This window comes from Peromyscus leucopus, chromosome 19 (assembly GCF_004664715.2).
Source record: "Peromyscus leucopus breed LL Stock chromosome 19, UCI_PerLeu_2.1, whole genome shotgun sequence".
In the NCBI taxonomy this organism is placed as follows: domain Eukaryota; kingdom Metazoa; phylum Chordata; class Mammalia; order Rodentia; family Cricetidae; genus Peromyscus; species Peromyscus leucopus.
The window spans coordinates 46,405,321-46,424,702 of NC_051079.1; the positions used below are offsets into that span (position 1 = coordinate 46,405,321).

General features: G+C 35.5%; 1 protein-coding gene across 1 annotated transcript in view; it reads left to right on the forward strand.

Annotated features, from left to right (window-relative positions):
* Adamts19 (ADAM metallopeptidase with thrombospondin type 1 motif 19) overlaps positions 1–19,382 on the forward strand; it is a 206,118-nt gene that overhangs the window by 65,189 nt on the left and 121,547 nt on the right. Inside the window, 1 exon segment of the mRNA XM_028893701.2 lies at positions 12,276–12,319. Within this exon segment, the coding sequence (XP_028749534.1) occupies positions 12,276–12,319 (44 nt within the window).

The window sequence follows — 19,382 nt, forward strand, 5'->3', positions numbered from 1 at the left end:
TGATTCAGTTTCTACAAAAAAGAAAAAAAAAAAGCAACTATCTGATAATCTGATACTTTATATCTGAATGAATAGTTATCTGTTTATCAATAAATGTTTCCAGATAGTTTACTTTTGTAAAAGGAAAAAGCCATGTCACACACCTTTATGTGGTCTGTAGATTTAACTCCATAGGTAAAGTACTTCTTTAACATGAGTAAGATTTCCGGGGTTTCCTCTTCACTTAGCTGATTGTTTCCTGTGACATCCTGTTTGCTGGTTGTTGGCCTTGAATTCTGGGAGAATGGAATCCTATTCAGAAAGTCTTTTCCTGCAGTTACATTTTGTAGGTTCCTGTGTTTATGTCTATCAATATTCAGGTGTCCCATAAAGGTCTTTGATCCCTTGGATTTGACTTTTGTACAGAGTTGTAGATATGGGTTTGGATGGACTCAAAGCAGATTTCAACTGGAGTTTCAAAGAAGAACATCAACTATTACTCCTCAAATTATTAAAAAATGGAAAGAAAAAGAAACAGAGGGAACACCTCCAGATGCCTGTGAAGCCAGTATTGCTTTCATACCCAGACTAGGCAAAGTTATAGCAGCAACAAAAAACTGTAGGTCAAAATCCCTGATAAATATCAGCTCAAAAACTCCTCAATAACTAACTACCTCTCACCATTATTGCTCTTTATAGCCTCCCCTAGTCAGGCATATGGGTGCTCTTAATAGAATAGACAAATATATACATACATACATACATACATACATACATACATATATATACATATATACATGTGATATATATACATATATATGTATATATATATATATCACATTCAACGAACATAGATTATAATTAAAACTACCTGCTTGGCTATGTACATAGGAAATAGAACACAGAATAGGATTCATATTTCATTCCTATTGCATAGTCCACATTTTTCTTAAAATTCTGTTATAAGCCTTTGCTTGTCCTTATATGTTTCTCAAAGAAAGATTTTAGTGTATTTTTATCAGATAATGCATAATTTCATGTTCAAATTTTAAAATGACTTTTACTTAAAAACTGTATTTTCACAATATAAATGTACCCTCATAGTAAAGTTGAAGAAATATTTTTACATCTTAACTTGTGACATTTGTTACACAACTCTTATGTCCCTCTCTTGCTAGAAGTTAGCATCTATTATGCTATGAGTATGTACAGAACACCTTCTTCATGGTGTGCACACATTTCTGCATTTATTTCTTTCACCTTAAATATGCCTTCGAAGTATTTCATGGTATGTGTTATATCATGCACACTAAACCCCCCACTGAATGTCTCCTGGTCCTAATCGTAGAACCTGTGAACTTGCTATCTTATATACCACAAGGAACCTTGCATATATGACTAAATTCAGCATCTTGAGTTGGGGAGGTTACCCAAGATTTTGCATACAGACCCAGTGTGCAATCACAAGAGCCTTAAACAACTAAAGAAGGAAGAAGAGTTTTTGACTCATCAGGCCTGAAAGATGTTGTACTGTTGACTCTGAAGACAGACAAGGGGCTCACAAGTAGAGAAGGCTTTCCATGTCAGAAGCTAGAAGGGTGGCGGCACATATTCTCACTCCAGCCTCCAGGAACACAGTCCTCACACCACTGTGACTGTACCCCAGGGTCACTTCTATTTGGTTTCCATGTAAATCTGTTTTGAAATTTGTTTTGCTTTCAGCCACTAACAGTGTGGCAGTTAATTCTAACAGCAACAGGGAACCAATTCACTCATTTTCTACTCATTCAGGGGGGTGTTCATAAGTGTCCCAATTCATGTATTTTACTCTTTATAGAAAATTTTAGTTTGGTGCTCTCTGAGGAAAAAAAAAATGTCCTACGAAGATCTTTATCTATGACACTAAACATGTGCCAATACTCATTTAGAGTACTAAAGTACTTGTCTGTCGATGCTATACACACATATACTCTTCTCGGGGACTTAGCAACTGTTCTTCCTCACCCACCTGTGGGATGAGGCTTATGAGGAGGATCCATATCTCTCTGCTGCCAGTACTACACTGCTGAAAACCGGTGCGCTAAAGAGAAAGTTTTAGTCCTAAATGACCTCAAACTATCTGGTCAGAAACTTCTAAATGAGTGTTTTGTGTAATCTGGAAGAACGCTTTACTCACTAAATAGTGTAAAATAACGATGATCAGACCTTTAATGTGTAAGGAAGCTGTGAAAATATGTGAGAAAAGTTAATTACCAGGGATCCCTTGTTCTTTTCCCTATTTGTCAGCTTAATTTAAAACTGAGTTAAGTGTCTATTGAATGTTCGTCTTTAGACAATTGCTAAATGTTCTGTGCTATGTGGACACATCCCTAGGAAGAAATTGTAGCTTGGGGATTAATCTTGGGCTCAACTCAAATGTGTAATGTCCTTTTAAGTTTGAACCTATCTGAAGTAATATATTTGTCAAATTGTTCTGTGTGATAAAATGAAGTAAATAGTTTTCAGCTGACCTGGTGCTGTGGTGGCCTCCTGGTAACAGAAACACAAAAAAAGCATCTCCCATTGGTAAACACTACAATTCCATAGCACAATTGTCACACTTCTCTCTGATTTATAGAGAGAGCTTGAATCTCTGGCTCTTGAAACATTTTTATTTAAAATTTAATTTTGATAATAATTTTTGCCTTTCACATTCATTGAAATGATTCTGGTTTATCTATAATCCTTCTGAAAATTAATTTCAAATGAGTGCTATTGGCAAGAAAGATAGAAAATTTAATAATGCAGAGATGGCAAAAGTATCTTGATTTTAATAAAAAAATCACCGACTTATTGCTGAGTGAATCATTTATAGGTATATCCCAGGGCACTGTAAAACTTTACAATGAGGTTTATTCTCTGATGCATCTTCATTCTTGGAAATTAAAGACGATTTTTTTCAATATAAGTCAGAATTTATTGGTCTTCTCAGTTTAGACTGAAAGTATCATTTCCACAACTCACATAATGAAATTCTCTAAGGCCAACTTTATGAACACCAAGTCAACATGAGCTGAAATGCTGATTTGAATCTACTTGAACACAGGTCTAGGCTGCAAAGAAATTTGTATTCTCTATCACACACACACACACACACACACACACACACACACACAATCTTGGAATATCTTGAAATTAGTAATACATTCCTTTGGTCACCTGGAAAAACATCTCCGACTAGCAAAGATTAAGAATCCCAGCATCATTTGAGATTAAATGCAACAACTCACTCTTCAGCTTTAATGGCTATGCTTCCAGTGGTTTTGATAAGAGGACTTTTCAGATTCTATGTAAAAAGCATACTTTATTTCTTTGTTATACTAAGTGAACAGAAGTTGGCTCTCAGTGCCCTTGACAACAAGCAGTGTATTAGTCCTAGTTTTATAATATTGTTTAATTACAGATGAAGTCCCTTGGTTCACATTATGTACATTAAATAGTCCCGTTGCAGCCTCATGCACCATCATATGGTGTATTATATATTTATGGAGGAAAAAGCATATAAACCTTTTTCTCCTACATCTGAGTATACTTTATGCTCTATGATTTGGGTCCTGGTGTTGACTGTAATTTTATATGGTTCTTTAATTTGCTGTAATAACATATCATTCGGTATCATCTGCTTGGTTGTTTCATTCTGTTTGTTTGCTACCAATAAAATTAGAAAAATATAACTTTCTGTTATTTATTTAATACAACATCACCTTAGGGTTCTTGCTCATTGATCCCCAGCATCACAGAGGTGAATCTGCATCATGTTTTCTAGGACTCTAGAGAGTTCTGTTTCATTTATCACCATGGCATTTCTTAGATCCAGATAAAGAGAACATAATACATGTCATTACATTAGAACATCTTGGTCCTGCTCTGTGCAGAAGCACAAGAAAATATTTCATGATTACATACATAAATGTACCTCGATTTTAAGTGATGCACAGCCTGCACAATTTGGCATTATGTCTCTGTGAAAAACTGATCTCTGTAGCTCTCCGCATTGAGTGTTTTTTCATCTGTTTACTGTGCATATGGCAGCAACTCTTTTCTCAAACCTTTCATCTACAGTCATAGTCATACCCTGGATACATTTTACGACTTGGAAATACATTTGCCTTCATCATTTGAAATTAGTTCAAAATAAAGATATTGAATTTGTGTTTATTGACCACTACGCAAAGCAGGTCTGAAGTGGCTAAGATGTCCATATTCACAAAGTCCATAATCACCAAAGAACCAGGTATGAGGAAAGACAATGAGGGGGGCATGAAGAGAATCTCATCCTCTGGTGTTAGGTAATTAATAGTCACTAACAATCTAGTCTAGCCTTTACTTTATACACTCTGAAAAGGCTGAATTCATTCTAGGAGCCATGTTTTGTTTTTTGATTTTTCCTTTTGTTTATTTAATTAAAGTACAATCATATATCATATCATTTACTCCTTCTGCTCCCTTCTTTCCCTTCCATGTAACCCTCTACAACCCTCCAATTTATAAGGCCTCCTCATCTTTAACCATTGATATACATATAGTAATTTATAGTTTATGATACATATATGTACATACACATATATTTATAAACATATAAACACAACCTGTCGAGTCTCTTCAGTCTGATGATTTGGCATTGCCCCAATTGATACATCTATAGTACATCCCCTTCACGTAAGGTTCAGAGCACATCAGGAAAAGCAGATAGAAAGACTGTAAGAGCCAGAGGGCCAGGATGTCCACTATGAGATTGTTTCTCCTAGAAATGACAGGGAAACTGCACTCATGATGTTCCAACAACATGGATGCCTAAGGAAAGCCAGAACAGTTCCAACAGCAGTTGACATCCCAATATAGATGGAGGAACAACTTTTATTTAGAAGCTTATGCTTAGAAATTATGAGCAAAATATATATGGTAACAAAAGGTATTCTCCATAGAAAGATGCTGGGGTGGGTGGTTGGGCAGGAGCACAGCTTTAACATTTAACTTAAGGCTGTCAACAAAATGCTCAATTTTATGTAATCCCTTAATTATAGCCCTAGAAATACATGTTTTAGATGCAAGCAATCATGTTTTGCCTAAAGGCACAAGTTTTCCAGTGCTTTTTCCCCTTTATTTTTTTTTCTTTTCTTTTCTTTCTTTCTTTTTTTTTTCTTTTCTTTTTTCTTTTTTATTTTTTGTCTGTTGAAGGAACTGTTACAACTTTGCCTTGGAGGAAGTTTAGTTGCAATAGCTGTAACATGTATGAGATAAAATTTTGTACCTTCACTGACATGTACATGAACTTCCATCTGATTTTGCAGTGTGTTGTTAGGACATTCTTTTTTTTTTTAATTAAAATCCTAGGCATGAGAACTCGCAGGGCAAACATATAATCTGATTATTTAGTTCATCAATGTTTGCTTTCTGTTCTTTGCTATTTCTTTTTAACTAAAAATGAATTTTACTTAGTGACTTTAATTCACTTGGAATAATAGACTTTAAGGCATATATTCCTAAGATCCAACCTTAAGTATCCAGGAAAAATTAACATCCTGTTACTGTTTTAACAGCATGGAGAATGATAGTATATGGAGAAAAACCTTGAAAATTCTGCAGATGAGTTTCAACGTTGCACTATAAGTAGGACAGAAACACACAGTAACTAGGAAATAGCTTATCTTGCCTCTAAATACTTCTATTGCGTTTTGGAGATGGGACAAGCCCATCACAGGCTGATAAGACAATCCCTTTTCTACAGGTGTCTTTGGCATAAGTGGATGAAGATGTGATGCTAAATCACACAAAAACTAAGGGAAAGGTTAAAGTTCAAGAGGGCCTCATTCTACCTCAGTTGAATTCCAGGGAATTTTTGAACATGGGATCTCTGCTAAGACACCCCAAAAATTCAAAAAGAAGCCCTCTTCATTTATTGTGGAGACATTTATATGATAAGCCACATACTTGTATTAATTTGTTATGTATGGCCACAAAATAATCAGTGCATTCCTAAATATTAGTTATAATTGCATGCATTATTTTCACACTAAGTCCCCTGTGCCTAGTATTACAAAGTATTTAGAGTTTGAACTTCCTCATGTTGGCTCAATCCTTTCACATTACTCTTGCAATTAAAGTTGATTCTATGTCTGTTTCATAGAATTTTTTGTCAGAAATTTGCCAGGAGAAAAGATGCATAGTTTAGTGAGTGTTTATATTAAAATAATTCATCCCTATCTCGTTCTTATCATCACTACACATTTTGTTTTCCTCTAAACATTTGAAGGAAAAATAGTTTGTTTCAATCACTGATTTTGCAATAATTTATGATCTTCAATTGAATAAAGATAGCTTTGAACAGGTGCTAAAAGGTAAGTATCTTCAAGTTGTAATGCATACCTATAGTTCTAGCTTTCAGGAGGCAGGAGAATCACCTTGACTAATCAGACAGCAGAGCCAGTCTGGGCTACATAATACCCTGTCTCAAAAATAAACAAACAGACAACAAAGAAAAAGAAGTATTTGATTTTAATTGAGACAATAAGAACTTATTATTGAAACATTAAAATGTGGACCTTTAAAGGATTTAATCAAATTTTTTGCATATTAAAATAATGCATATGTGCCTTTTTCTTTACACGTTGATATTTGTTGTTAAATCTATCATTTTATGATAATTTCTATCTGGTAAGTCACAGATGAGTTCATTTTGTCTCATTTTGTGTTCATATAGTTGACTAGATAATAAGAAAATGCCCCATTTTAGAACACTTATAAATTGAATTTAAAGTAGAAGAAGCATTTTTTATGTGCATAGATTAGCCGTAAACTAAAAGGTCTGTCAAAGAGTAATGCGACTTTAGAAGGAAATGCAGTAGCTGCCCAGGGGGAGTTTGTTCTTTGAAATACTTCCTTTGAAGTTCGCTGCACATCTTGTTTTGTGATTTTTTTTAAAAGGTCTAGCAGAAAAAAGCTTTCAGAGCTGTGCAAAGTAGGAAGGAGTAATGAAACCATTACAGATGACTATAACTTATGGATATCTAGACCTTACATAAAATTATATGTGTAGTCAAAGCTCTAGCATCAACTATAGGCTGTCATGATCACTCTGTATCATTCAGGATTGTAGGATGGGAACAAAATGCTCCCCCCACCCGCAACCAATCACCCTATAAATACCACACAAAAGTAACTCAAATAAAGAACTGTTGATTGACTTCATAATTAATTGCAAAGGGCACAGTTGGTTTATCATTGATTATGAGAAGCCAATGTAACATTAATGAGTAACCCATTCAAAACAATAATGACAATTAAAAAATAAACATGCTTACATGATTAAGAGTGAAAAGCCAGATATGACAGTGAAATACTTGGAAAGCAGAATATTTGCTTTGAACACTGAAAAACAATACTATAAAAATATGGTGTTTATGCTTTAAAATCTCCATTTGTTGGTTGAGGAGCAGATTAGGTATAGATGAGTCGGGCATTAATGAGATGGATGGTAAATCTGAGGTCTTCTTCAAGAAGACTGTACAGAGTGTTTAAGAGCTGGAATTACAAAAACTATTGAGAGTTTGCTTAAATGAGAAAGAGGATTGATTGACACATGCCTCAGGATGTTCCAGGAAAACAGAGTAGAAAGGCTGTCAGAGATAATCTTACACATTTCCCTGCGTTTCTAGATCTTAAGAATTGGAAATAACTCAAATATCAAAAAAGATAAATAAAAACAGTATCGGCACCTCATCACGTAGGTACAACGAAGTAACCACCTAAAAGAGAAGAAAAGTCAAAACTAAACAGAAACCAAATGTAAGAAATAAGAGCAAAAAACCATAATGTTAGATACTAACCAATATTTATGAGTGAGAGAATGAAATAAAACTATCTTCTATGCTCTGACTCAATAATCTCAACCTAAACTTCTCTCTTCAAAGCTAGGCATGATGGCACACGCCTTTAATCCCAGTACTCTCAGGGCAGAGGCAGATGAGTCTTTGTGAATTTGAGGCCAGCAGGGCCTACATAGTGAGACTATGTCTCAAAATAATGACCACCAAAATTCTATAGTAAGAATAGTCAGCTTTCTTTTGAATAAATGGAAGATATTGAAAACAAAGGAAACAAAACCTGGGGCAATTTGCTGTTATGGATGTTTACTTTGTTATACGTAGAAAGAATAATGTGTTGTCTAGTAAAAAAAAAAAAAGGGCAAATTGTAACAGATAAAAGAAATTTTTAAGCATACAGACAAATTGCTAAGTAAGCACTAATGACTTGAAAAGGTTCCTGTTTTAAGATTTATAAATGAAGATGGAAAACAACTGCATTAGAAAAAAGACTTCTGTGTAGTCATGGAAACCCAATGATGACAAATCCAGTGTAGTGATACACACGTGTAATGCTATCACTGTGGAAACAGAGAGAGTGTGATCCCTGGTGTTTCCAGTTCAGCCAGCTTAGTGTACTTGGTGAGTACCAAGGCATACCAATTAAATCTATATCCAAATTAATAAACAAACAGCAAGATGCCTAATAAGAAACAGCACCCAAAATTGATTTCTGACCTCATACATAAGCATGCTCATCTACATACACGCACGAACCAGCACACACAAATAGAGTTGCCCATATGTGAATGTATTTCTCACAAAAATAAATCAATAGATAGATGATAGGTATTATTTAAGCCAAGACGGAATTGAAGTATTTTACTAAGACAAAACAGAATAGCTGGGTATTGTGTACATCTATAAAGTCTACACTTGGTGGCTGAAGTAAGAAGATTGTCACAAGTTTGAGGTATGCCTAGGCTACATTTTAGGCACTACTAGGCTATCCAGAGTTATACAGAAAGACTTTATCTAAAAAAACAAAAACAAACAAACAAAAATGAAAAACAAAACCAAAAAATTCAATAAAGACAGGATAAGATAAGTAAGATGCCGAATTAAAAGCATTTAATGTCTTTGTTTTCATTTCCCAAGTTCTTTAACTGTGTAAAGGTGTGTTGCTTTTGTTTATGCTGCATTTGTTTAACAATGTAAGGATGTGTATTTATTTATGTAAAGATGGGCTGCATCTGTTCCACCTTGCCTGCCTAAGGAACCTGATTAGTCTAGTAGAAAGCTGCAAGGTCAATAGCTATGCAGGAGAAAGGCTAGGCAGGGCTCCAAGGAGAGAGAGTAAATAGGAGGGGAAATCTAGGGTGGAAAAGAAGAAGGGGAAGAATAAGAGAAGGAGGAGAGAATAGGGACACATATGGGGCAAGAAGTTAGGCAGACAGACAGACAGAGGGCAAGTAGATTATACAGAAAGAAAGAAGGTAAAAAGGTCCAAGACAAAACATAGATAAAGAGAAACAGGTTAACTTAAATTAAAAGAGCTAGCAAGGCCGGGAATTCAAAAGTAATAATAAGTGTGTGTCACGATTTGGTGACACACACTTATTATTAAAGAGCCTGGTACAATAGTAAATCCAAATATACCAATAATAAATATAATCAATAAATTGAATAATTTGCAAGAATATTATACAGCTAGCTTTACATGTTCTAACCATGTTCTATTTGCAAGAGACTCATAGAAAAATGAAAGTTGAATCCAATACCAAGGAAAAACTGTCCTAACAGACACATTCATGATGAGAACCTTAGGGAATGGTCTAGTTCATTTTTGTCAACTTAATGTAAAGAAGAGTCTTCTGCGAGGAGGGAACTTCAATTGAAATACCTCCATCCAACTGGGCTCTAGGCATGTAAGCATGTATGAGTATGTTTGGGGAGCAGTACACTGTGGGTGGTACTGCCATTGAACAGATGGTCCTTGGAAGAATAAGAAAGGAGCTGAAAATGAACATGGAGGCAACCCAGTACAGCATTCCTTCATGATTCTTGTCTGTGCGCCTCCTTAAATTCTTGCCCTGGCTTTTTTCAATGATGGACTGTGCTTGAGACATGTAAACCAAATAAAGCCTTTCCTCCCCCAAGATGCTTTTGGTCAGTGTTTAATCATAGCAACAGAGAAGCAAACTAGAACAAGAGATAAATGTGATCTTTATCCAGAAATAAAACCAATAACTCAAAATAGATAAAATCCATAAAACTCAGAGAGTTTAATTATTCAATAACTTAGCTTTGAAGTGAACACAACAAAAATTAATAGACACATGGAAACATCAAAAAGTTATAACTTTAAGGGAATTTTAATATTTCTTCCTTACCAATAAATTAAAAAATCAGTCCAGAGTTGCTTATTTCATTAAACAACTCTATCTCATGATATGTAATAGGTAATGTAAGGAACATGTATAGATCTGTTTGAGAAAATAATGCATTTACATATGCAATGAAATTTGTAAGACCAGACACAGCTGCCACACTGTAAAGGTTTCTGCCGACTCAACCAATGTGTAAATGGAAAATGATTGTTAATATCAATATCATCGATGAGGTTTCAGCAGTCCTGCCCTGTATCTTTGTATGTCTTTATTTATCAGTGTTTGCTAATTGTACAAAGATATGACACTTTAAGATTTACATATGTGCATATACTGAACTTGGACCATATTTACCCTCTTCTACTTTATCCTAAACACCCCCCTCTTTTCTTCTAAGTTGTACACCAAGTTTTTCTTTTTTGCCTGTTTCATTCGGTTTTCCATTTGGTTTTTATAGATTTTTTTTATTTAAAAATTTTGATCATGTTTTAATTTGAGTTAAACATTTTGATTATGTTTTCCTTTCCCCCCGTCTCCTTTGTCTAGAACCTTCTCTCCTCCCTCCCACCCAACTTTATGTTCTCTCTCTCTCTCTCTCTCTCTCTCTCTCTCTCTCTCTCTCTCTCTCTCTCTCTCTCAACAATACAAAACAGAAAGAGGCAGGGTGCAAGGCAAAGACATACCAAAATCATACAAAACGTCTGCTGAAAAAACATTAAGTTCATCTTGGTGTACTTTTTTAAAAGATTGATTGATTGTGTATGAATGAATTTACATGCATCAGAGGCCAGAAGAGGGCATTGATTTCCTAGAAGTGGAGTTACAGGTGATTACGAACCACCTTGTGGATCCCAGGAAACAGAGTCCAGATCTTCTGCAAGAGTAGTTAGTACTCCCAGTCACTGATTCATCTCTCAGTACCTGTGCACTGAATTTTTTAAAATGTATTTTCTATTTTACCATGGGATTCAGATTCTATAACTGATAGTGATCTTTTTAAAAAGCTAATTTCTGATATCTCTCTCTCACACAAATTCACACATGTGTGCAAATATACACATGCAGAAATGGTAAATTAACTGTGTCAGTCTTCTTAAGAGTAAAATTTATATAAAACTTAAATGCTAAGGCATGGGCTATTGCTTATAATAGGTATAAGAATTACAGCAACAAAATGATCCATCAAAATATCAATAATTCCTGTATGTCTGACATTGTTTTAATACCTTATGTGGGAGACTCATTTAACTTGCATGATAAACCTGTATTTTACATGATTGTACATTGCTAGATCTTTTATCCTGCACAATAAACATGTAGGGATTTACATGTAGGCTTTACATTCCTCCTGTACAACAAAGGAATTAGATGAGGTGCCTGAGATGCAAGACGATTAAGTAAATTGTCTGAGGTCCCAACACTAAGAACATATAAATAATTATTATTTCATATAGCATATCTTTTAAGTCAGACTCTGATTATGTTCTGTAAATTGTGTCCTGTGAAGTCCTGAATATGTGGGAACAAGAGTATCACTAAGGAATGCTCTCTAACGTAAAGCACTGTAATTCATAGAGCTCATTTATGTAAAATACTAATTTCTTCACATCCTTTTGAAAGTCCCTTTCAGTCTTTGTGAATTTTTGCCAAGTCTTGGAAAGGAAATTGTAGATGGCTTTAAATTATATTTCTTACCTGTAAACTCTCAACCTGGAGATTTGTTTGTCATATGAAGGAATGTTACAATATTTTCCTATGGTAAGTCATTTCCTAACATCATAAACTATTTTTTGTAACAACACAATGAAATTTTGCAGAAAATTTTAAAACAAAACTGGGTTTTATTTCTGAAATACTGTCTACTGAATAGAAAGATATCTCATGACTAAATAATATGTTTTTGCTATTTAACTCGTATTAATCATTTTTTTAAATCTTACTCTGAGTTCTGTTAAATTTGAGGGAATAGACAGTGTGGCCCAAGTAACTGTGACTATGAGCCATGATGACTGACAGTTGTCTGAAAGAATTTATCTTTACTTGGATTTTCTACTTTCCTTTCTAGGAAAGATTTCTGTGTCCACAAAGATGAACCATGTGATACTGTAGGTAAGTATATGAGAAAAACTTTCAGTTGAGGAACATTGGAGAACTTAAATGCGCATGTTACTCAAATATAGTAAATTATTTGAGGGTGCTGACTTTGAAGGGATATATTTGCAATGTTATAGATAGGAAGATAGATAGGTAGATAGATAGATAGATAGATAGATAGATAGATAGATAGATAGATATGTTGCAACTATGTGTTAGATCCAATGTTAACACTTTAGCTATTAATGAAACAGCTTAAAGTCATACATGAACTATACAATGCAGATACTTTATGTGTATTTTAAGACTCATCAATTCTTTTTTGTCTTTTCTCAATGATACATAGACACATTCAATAACACTTTATTATTGTTGGCAACACAAGGCTAAATACCTTTATAATATGAGAATAGATTATATTCGAGTCATCTATACTTCAATTTATTTGCAGAGTATAAAAAGAAATCCATCTACTTTGACTGACTGGTGAAAGCACTTTGGGCTCCAAATAGCAAATTTTCCCAGGTTTTAATTGTTATTAAAAAAAAAAATCCCAGTAAGGTAACCCTGGAGCCAATAGAATACATGTACCTGTCTTTCTGGTTATTGGACAATATCCACATATATGTCTGTTAAAAACAAGGGCACTAGTGTTGATACTTATTAAAAGAAAAACAAGAGAGGGTGGGGAGATGGCTCAACAGTTAAGAGCAGATTGTTCTTCCAGAGGACCTGAGTTCAGTTCCCAGCACACACATGTAGCTCATAACTAACTGGCTTTAATTCCAGTTCCAAGGGATCTGCTGAAATCTTCTCATTTTTTCTTGCACCATGTTTGTACATAGTGCACAGACATGCATGCAGGCAAAACATGTATACGTATAAAATAAATAAAAATGTGAAAAAGAGACCTATGTATTTTATATATGTATGTATATTCTTTCATTCTAGGTTATGTAGATGTAAGAGAAGGAATTATTGTTAAGGTACATTCAAGAGTTATGATCTGATTTTGGCATATATCTTGTAAGGTTCCTTTCTCTAGGGTATTTTAAGTATGCAAGTATTTTAACTTACCCATTATCAGATTCTCATTTGTTCATTGCAAAATGAGCAATTAAAAATAGATAGATGGGTCACCAGTTAACACCCCTTGCTTCTCTTCAGAAGACCCAGATTCCCCTCCCAGCATCCACATGGTGGGTCACTGCAGCCCACAATTCCCATTCTTGGGCAGCCAGGCTTCTTCTGCCCTACATGAGCATCAAGCATATCCATGGCTCATATACATACATGCAGACAAAACAGTTCTACACATAAAATACTTTTAGGTGGCTAGAAATTTAAATGACTAAGTAGTTCTATCATTTGGATTTCTCATCAGTATCCTCATATATTTAAATTCTTGGATAAAATGTGAAATTTCATTACAAAGTAGATGACAATTATGAAATCTAGGGTCTACTTGATTCAGAAAGGACTGTTAGTACATAAGAGCTAGACACCCAAAGAAACCTGACTTCACTCAGACATGGTTTTCCACATATTCTCACCAGTTTCTTTTAGTTTTGTTCTTTTCCTTTCCCCAAACACTAAAATATAGCATGGTTTTAATGATCCTAACCATGGACTATTTGATCATCAGTCACTCTTATCTCAACTGAGATGCACTTTCCACACACATTCACACATACCCAGCTCTTTAAATGGCAGCCAATGCCTCACCGTGTTCAAACAAGTGCTGGGACTCAACCACTGATGTGGCATCTATGTGAGTTATCTCAGCTCTTCAAGAACAGGACTTCTGATGCCAGGCCCAAGCCAGTTTAACATGTGAAGTTGCTCTGGTTGAGCCTGAAAGCTGTCTCATGTTTCACTGAGCCTTGAATGGTTCCTACATGTATCAGCAGATATGATGGAGGAATAATCCAACTCTAATTACTACAATCACAAATGAAAGCAGGCCTACAATTAATATAGCATTCTCCACTGAAGAACGGAGAGAAGGGTGATATCTTTTACCCAAGGGACACTTAAACCATTGAGTCTAAACCCTAGAACACATTTTAATATTTAGGTTATTTGAAGTGGGAGCCAATGTAAATCTCTATTATTTAGGTCAGTTTAAGTCTTTTGTTTCTGCTATTTCAAGATGTGGGGAAAGAAATCTATCCTGATCCTCATGTATCCTGTCACAAAACAGAAGAGTATGGGACAATATTAGTAACTTCTCTTCTACAATTAGGACAATAGATGATGTTTCTCTTTGATTTGCTAGGAAGTATAACACAGTTATTGTGTAGTGTGTCTGTATCCAGCCTTCACTCTGCACCTCACAAATATATAGTACCATGTCAATCAGACTTGTGTACAGTTGTATGCATGGCTGTTGGAGGACATGCTATGTCACAGCAAGGCAATTTTCTTTCACTTTATACTGATTGCATGTAGATTTATCTTGCTTTTTCCATTTTGTTGAGAAGGGTGTTTCTAGGTTTGATTGACTTTAAATAGACATATATAAGGTCCCTCAAGTAAAAAAATTTGTTAGGCATTGATGTTTTGTCAATTTTCTTGTGAGGTTACAATCTCTAGTCAAGCAAAGAAATTTCAGGTTCAAATTAGTAAAACATTATTTATGTATATTTTATTTAAATCTCCCAATACAATATGAAGGGTTGTAGTTCTGTCAGATGCTTTTCCTAAAACATGATCTTTCTTTCATGATTTATTTATAAGTTGATTTGGATTCAGCCTGTTAGATAGTAGATGTTGTAACAAGGGTGTTCAGAAAGAGAAAGGAATGGCTTCAAGGTTCATTAGTTTAGAAAATGAGTGGCTGAATGATGCCCTTCACATCACATTTCTCCCTACACTTTCTGATATAGCATGGGGTGATTGACAGTGGTTAAAGGCTTCTAGTCTGTGTTAGGGATTTGTGTTCTGTGAGGAGGAGGATAACGACATTTAAAATCAATGGAGAACTTTGTGGCATGCATTGTAATTGCAGCAGTGCTTTTGGGGATATTTCATTTAATGCCTTTAAAACCTGAGCTCTCCAGTTTCTCATCATTGTATTGTTTCACAGATGAAGAAGGCTCTGAAATAGAACAGATGGATCATGGATTTTGAAGTCAGACATCAGGTTTTAAATTAGGCCTAAGCTGTTTATTACTTTCTGAACATGGCACAGGTTTTTTTTTTTTTTTTTTTAATACCCCAAAAACCTGAATTCCCCTCTGGGTTAACACACTCTGACACTTGCAAAGCGGCTGCTTCAGACAGTCACTCAGTACTCGGCCAGTTCTGTCACATCCTCTTTCTCAGTGAGGAATGGTCAGGTATTAGTCTGTATCACTGTGGATATACGGAGTGTGGGTCTCAGTCCCGGATGTAAGCCATTTATTATACCATAGTGCATTTATGTAATGGAGAAAAATAGATGTGCATATCTGATTCTTATGCCTGTTACCTGGGGGTGGGAGCGTCTGTCCCGGAATTAGTGAGTATGATGTGAGGGGCTTTTTTGTTTGTTTGTTTGTTTGTTTGTTTGTTTGAGAAAGGGTCTCACCAGGTAGCCCTGGCTGGTTGAGAACACACAAGCAGTGAGTGTCAATAGGAAAAATAAATGACAGAGAAGTTTATGCACTGCCTGATTTTGTTTAGAGCTCTTTACCTACCATTGCTTTCATCATAATAAAAAAATACTAACTGTATTTACTCTGCATATATCTCTTGACTGGATGCTAAGGGACCTGCTAAAAGGGTGTTTTAGAAAGCCAGGGTTCTATTGATTGTCTTTGAGAAATACTACCATGAATATGAAATGATTGATGATCTGTGAGATGGCTTAGTGTGTGTGTGTGTGTGTGTGTGTATGTGTGTGTGTGTGTGTGTGTGTTCATGTGTGTGCATATGAGTGTGCATGTGACTGTTGAAGGATTTTACATGATGGAAGACTGGAGAGGCCATACTTCGCTCTGGTGAGGGAAAATACCAGCCACCCTGAGTTCCAGCTCCACAGTGTCCCAGCCCTCTCTGCACTCCAGTGTTAAGACCAGGTGCTTCGGTATTCAGACACTGCAATATTTTTTTAAACAGATTATTCTTTGACTGTCTTTGATCAGGTTAGAATTATGTAGTTTATTTTCTCTGTGCTTCTGAATACTCTGGCTTTTGTTATTAAAATGGCCTAAAGGCCACCTCTGGAGCAACTGCTAGAGAGAAACACACCTAGACACTAAACTTATTTAAATAACTGATTTATGCTGACAGTTTGCATGTAAGAATTCACAGACATTTCCCTTTCCAGACACTAGTACATTCTCCAAACCACATTTCTGTAGAAGGAATCATTTTTACTTGGTGAGAGCAAGAGATTAAGCCTCTTTTTAAAGCTTACTTTTCATTGAACAGCATTTTCTCCCATATTATGGCTCCAAAAGCAGAGAGAAGTACATAGACTTTACAGACTTAAAAGATACTACTGAGGTCAACTCTTTATTTAATGCCTTTTACATTCAATATCTTATTTAATACTTATACTTGTATAGAATATGTTTAGATCCAATCCATCTTTCCATTCCTTCCCTTCCATTCCCCCCTTTTCTCTTTTTATCATCTTTTACTCCATAATTCATATGCTCCCTCTCTTTTTTAAAATTCTCGCTGAATTTGTTAATGCTGCTTACAAATGGGTATACAAACATCTACTGGAACATGTGTAGCCTCTCAGAGCCTACATCCTTGAAAACAAAAAGCAATTCTCTTCCTTCTAAGAGGCATTAACTACTACTAGATCCCCAGCTAAGGGCTTCATGACCCTCCCTCCTGAATCCATGCTGAGATTTGGTCTGGCTTGATATCGTACAAGCATTGTGTAGGCTGCCATAACTAGTGTGAGTTTGTGTGTGCAGCTGTTGTGTCTGGTAAATGCTACTTTGCTAGGGTCAACGCCCCCTCTGGCTCTTACATCTTTCCACTCTCTAGTCCACAAGGATGCCTGAGCCTTCTGGGGAGGATGTGATATAGATGTTCATTTAAACCCGTGGACTCCACAGTCTTCCTCTCTGCGTGTTGGCCTGTATTTTGTCTCTGAATTAATTGCTACCGACTGCAAAACATAAGCTTCTCTGACAAGGGTGGAGAGAAGCACTAATCTAGTAGTGTAAGATAAGAACTTAGGGGGCAATTTATTACCATGTCCATTTGGGAGAATAACAATACTAGGTCCTGCTGGGTGGTGACCTAGACAGCCATAGATTGTTGGACTAGTTGAGGGTATGGGGCATACAAGTTTTCAATCCAATCAGAAAGTGATTGGCTACTCCTATAACATTTTTTGGGGGGAGCACTGTCCCCTCCCCATCATAGGTTATTGGGCAACTCCATTTAAACCCCCTTTACCTATGTTTGTGAATATATTTTGTGGAACTTCCTCAGTAGGTGGCTTCACATTGTGTTTTCAAAGGTCTTTAGTGTTTTTCTTTCCTATACTCCTTTCTCTATCCTGCCTTCCCATTCCTCATTGAATTTATCTCTTCCTGTTTCATTGTTTCTCTTTCTACCTTATATTTATAATTCAACTTAAACATAGATATCTAAAGATTCAAAATTAGCATCCACGTATGAGAAAGAGCATGTAGAGCATTTGTCTTCCTGGGTCTGGTTATCTCTCTCAATGATTATTTACAGTTCTATCCTATTAACTGTTGTTAGTTTCATTATTTTTCATTGATGAGTAATATCTGTTGTGTATATGCACCACATTTTCTTTATCCATTCATCCACTGATAGATAACTAAGTTGTCTCTATTTATTAGCTTTTGTAAATAGAGCAGGGAAACTATAGAGTACTCTAACTTATTGACACAGGAATGGACTTTCTGAATAAGAACCATAGCAGGAGAAGCATTGAAACCAACTGACAAATGGGACCTCATGAAAATAAAATACTTCTTTACTTCAAAGAACACATAATTAAAGTGAAGAAGCAGCCCAAGAGAATGGGGGAAAATTACCAGATGTACATCTGATAGTCTCTCTCTCTCTCTCTCTCTCTCTCTCTCTCTCTCTCTCTCTCTCTCTCTCTCTCTTAGGATATATATCCTAAAAACCAAGATATAGCTCAAAAACCTAAAGACCAAGAAAACAAAAAAACCAATTGAAAATGGGACATGGAACAAAACAGAGTTCTCAAAAGATGAAATACAAGTGGCTGAGAAATATACTTTAATGGTTCAGCTTCCTTAGCTATCAGGAAAAAGCAAATCAGAACTACTATAAGGCCTCATCTTATTCTTGTCAGAATGGCTAAGACAGAAAGACAAATAACCAAAAAAACTGACAACAGTGGGGGAAGGGAGCACTCATTCATTCATTGTTGGTGGGATTGCAAACTGCTCCAGCAACTATTGAAATCAGTGTGAAGATTCCTGTAAAAGCTAGAAATAGATTTACCATGTGACCCAGCTATGGAACTCTGGGGCGAAATGCCAATGACTCTATATTCTACTACAGAGATACCTGCTCATCCTTGCTTATTCCTGTTATATTTTAAAGTCTGTAGTGAAAAAAATTCATTAGTTTATATATTCACTAAAGTTTAAACTTGCTATGTTTGTAATTGCCAAATCCTCAATGCAATTGAGATGCTCTTCAGTAGATAAAAAGGATAAACAATCTATGGAAAGTCCATTATTTAAAAAAAAATGTCATCTAACAATGGAAAAGAAGGAGCTGTTGATCTGCCTAACTCCTTGGAAGGACCTCAAAACATGTTGGATGAAACAAAGGCTTCAGAAAGTTTCAGAGGATATGAGTACATATATAGGATGATATTTTAGGACAAACATGGTAAGGAATAGGAGATACCAGATTCTGCATTTCACAGAAGAAGCAAGGCTGACTGTCTTCCTTAATTCTTAGCTGCTATTGGGTATCTTCTTAGGTGCTGTCCAGAACATAAGTCACATATTTCATATGCCTATTTTTGGCAAGAATGTTGTGGAATTATCTGTGGACACATGATTCTAAAGAACAAGAACAAAGCTTGTAGTCCTTTATTTACGTCTCAAAA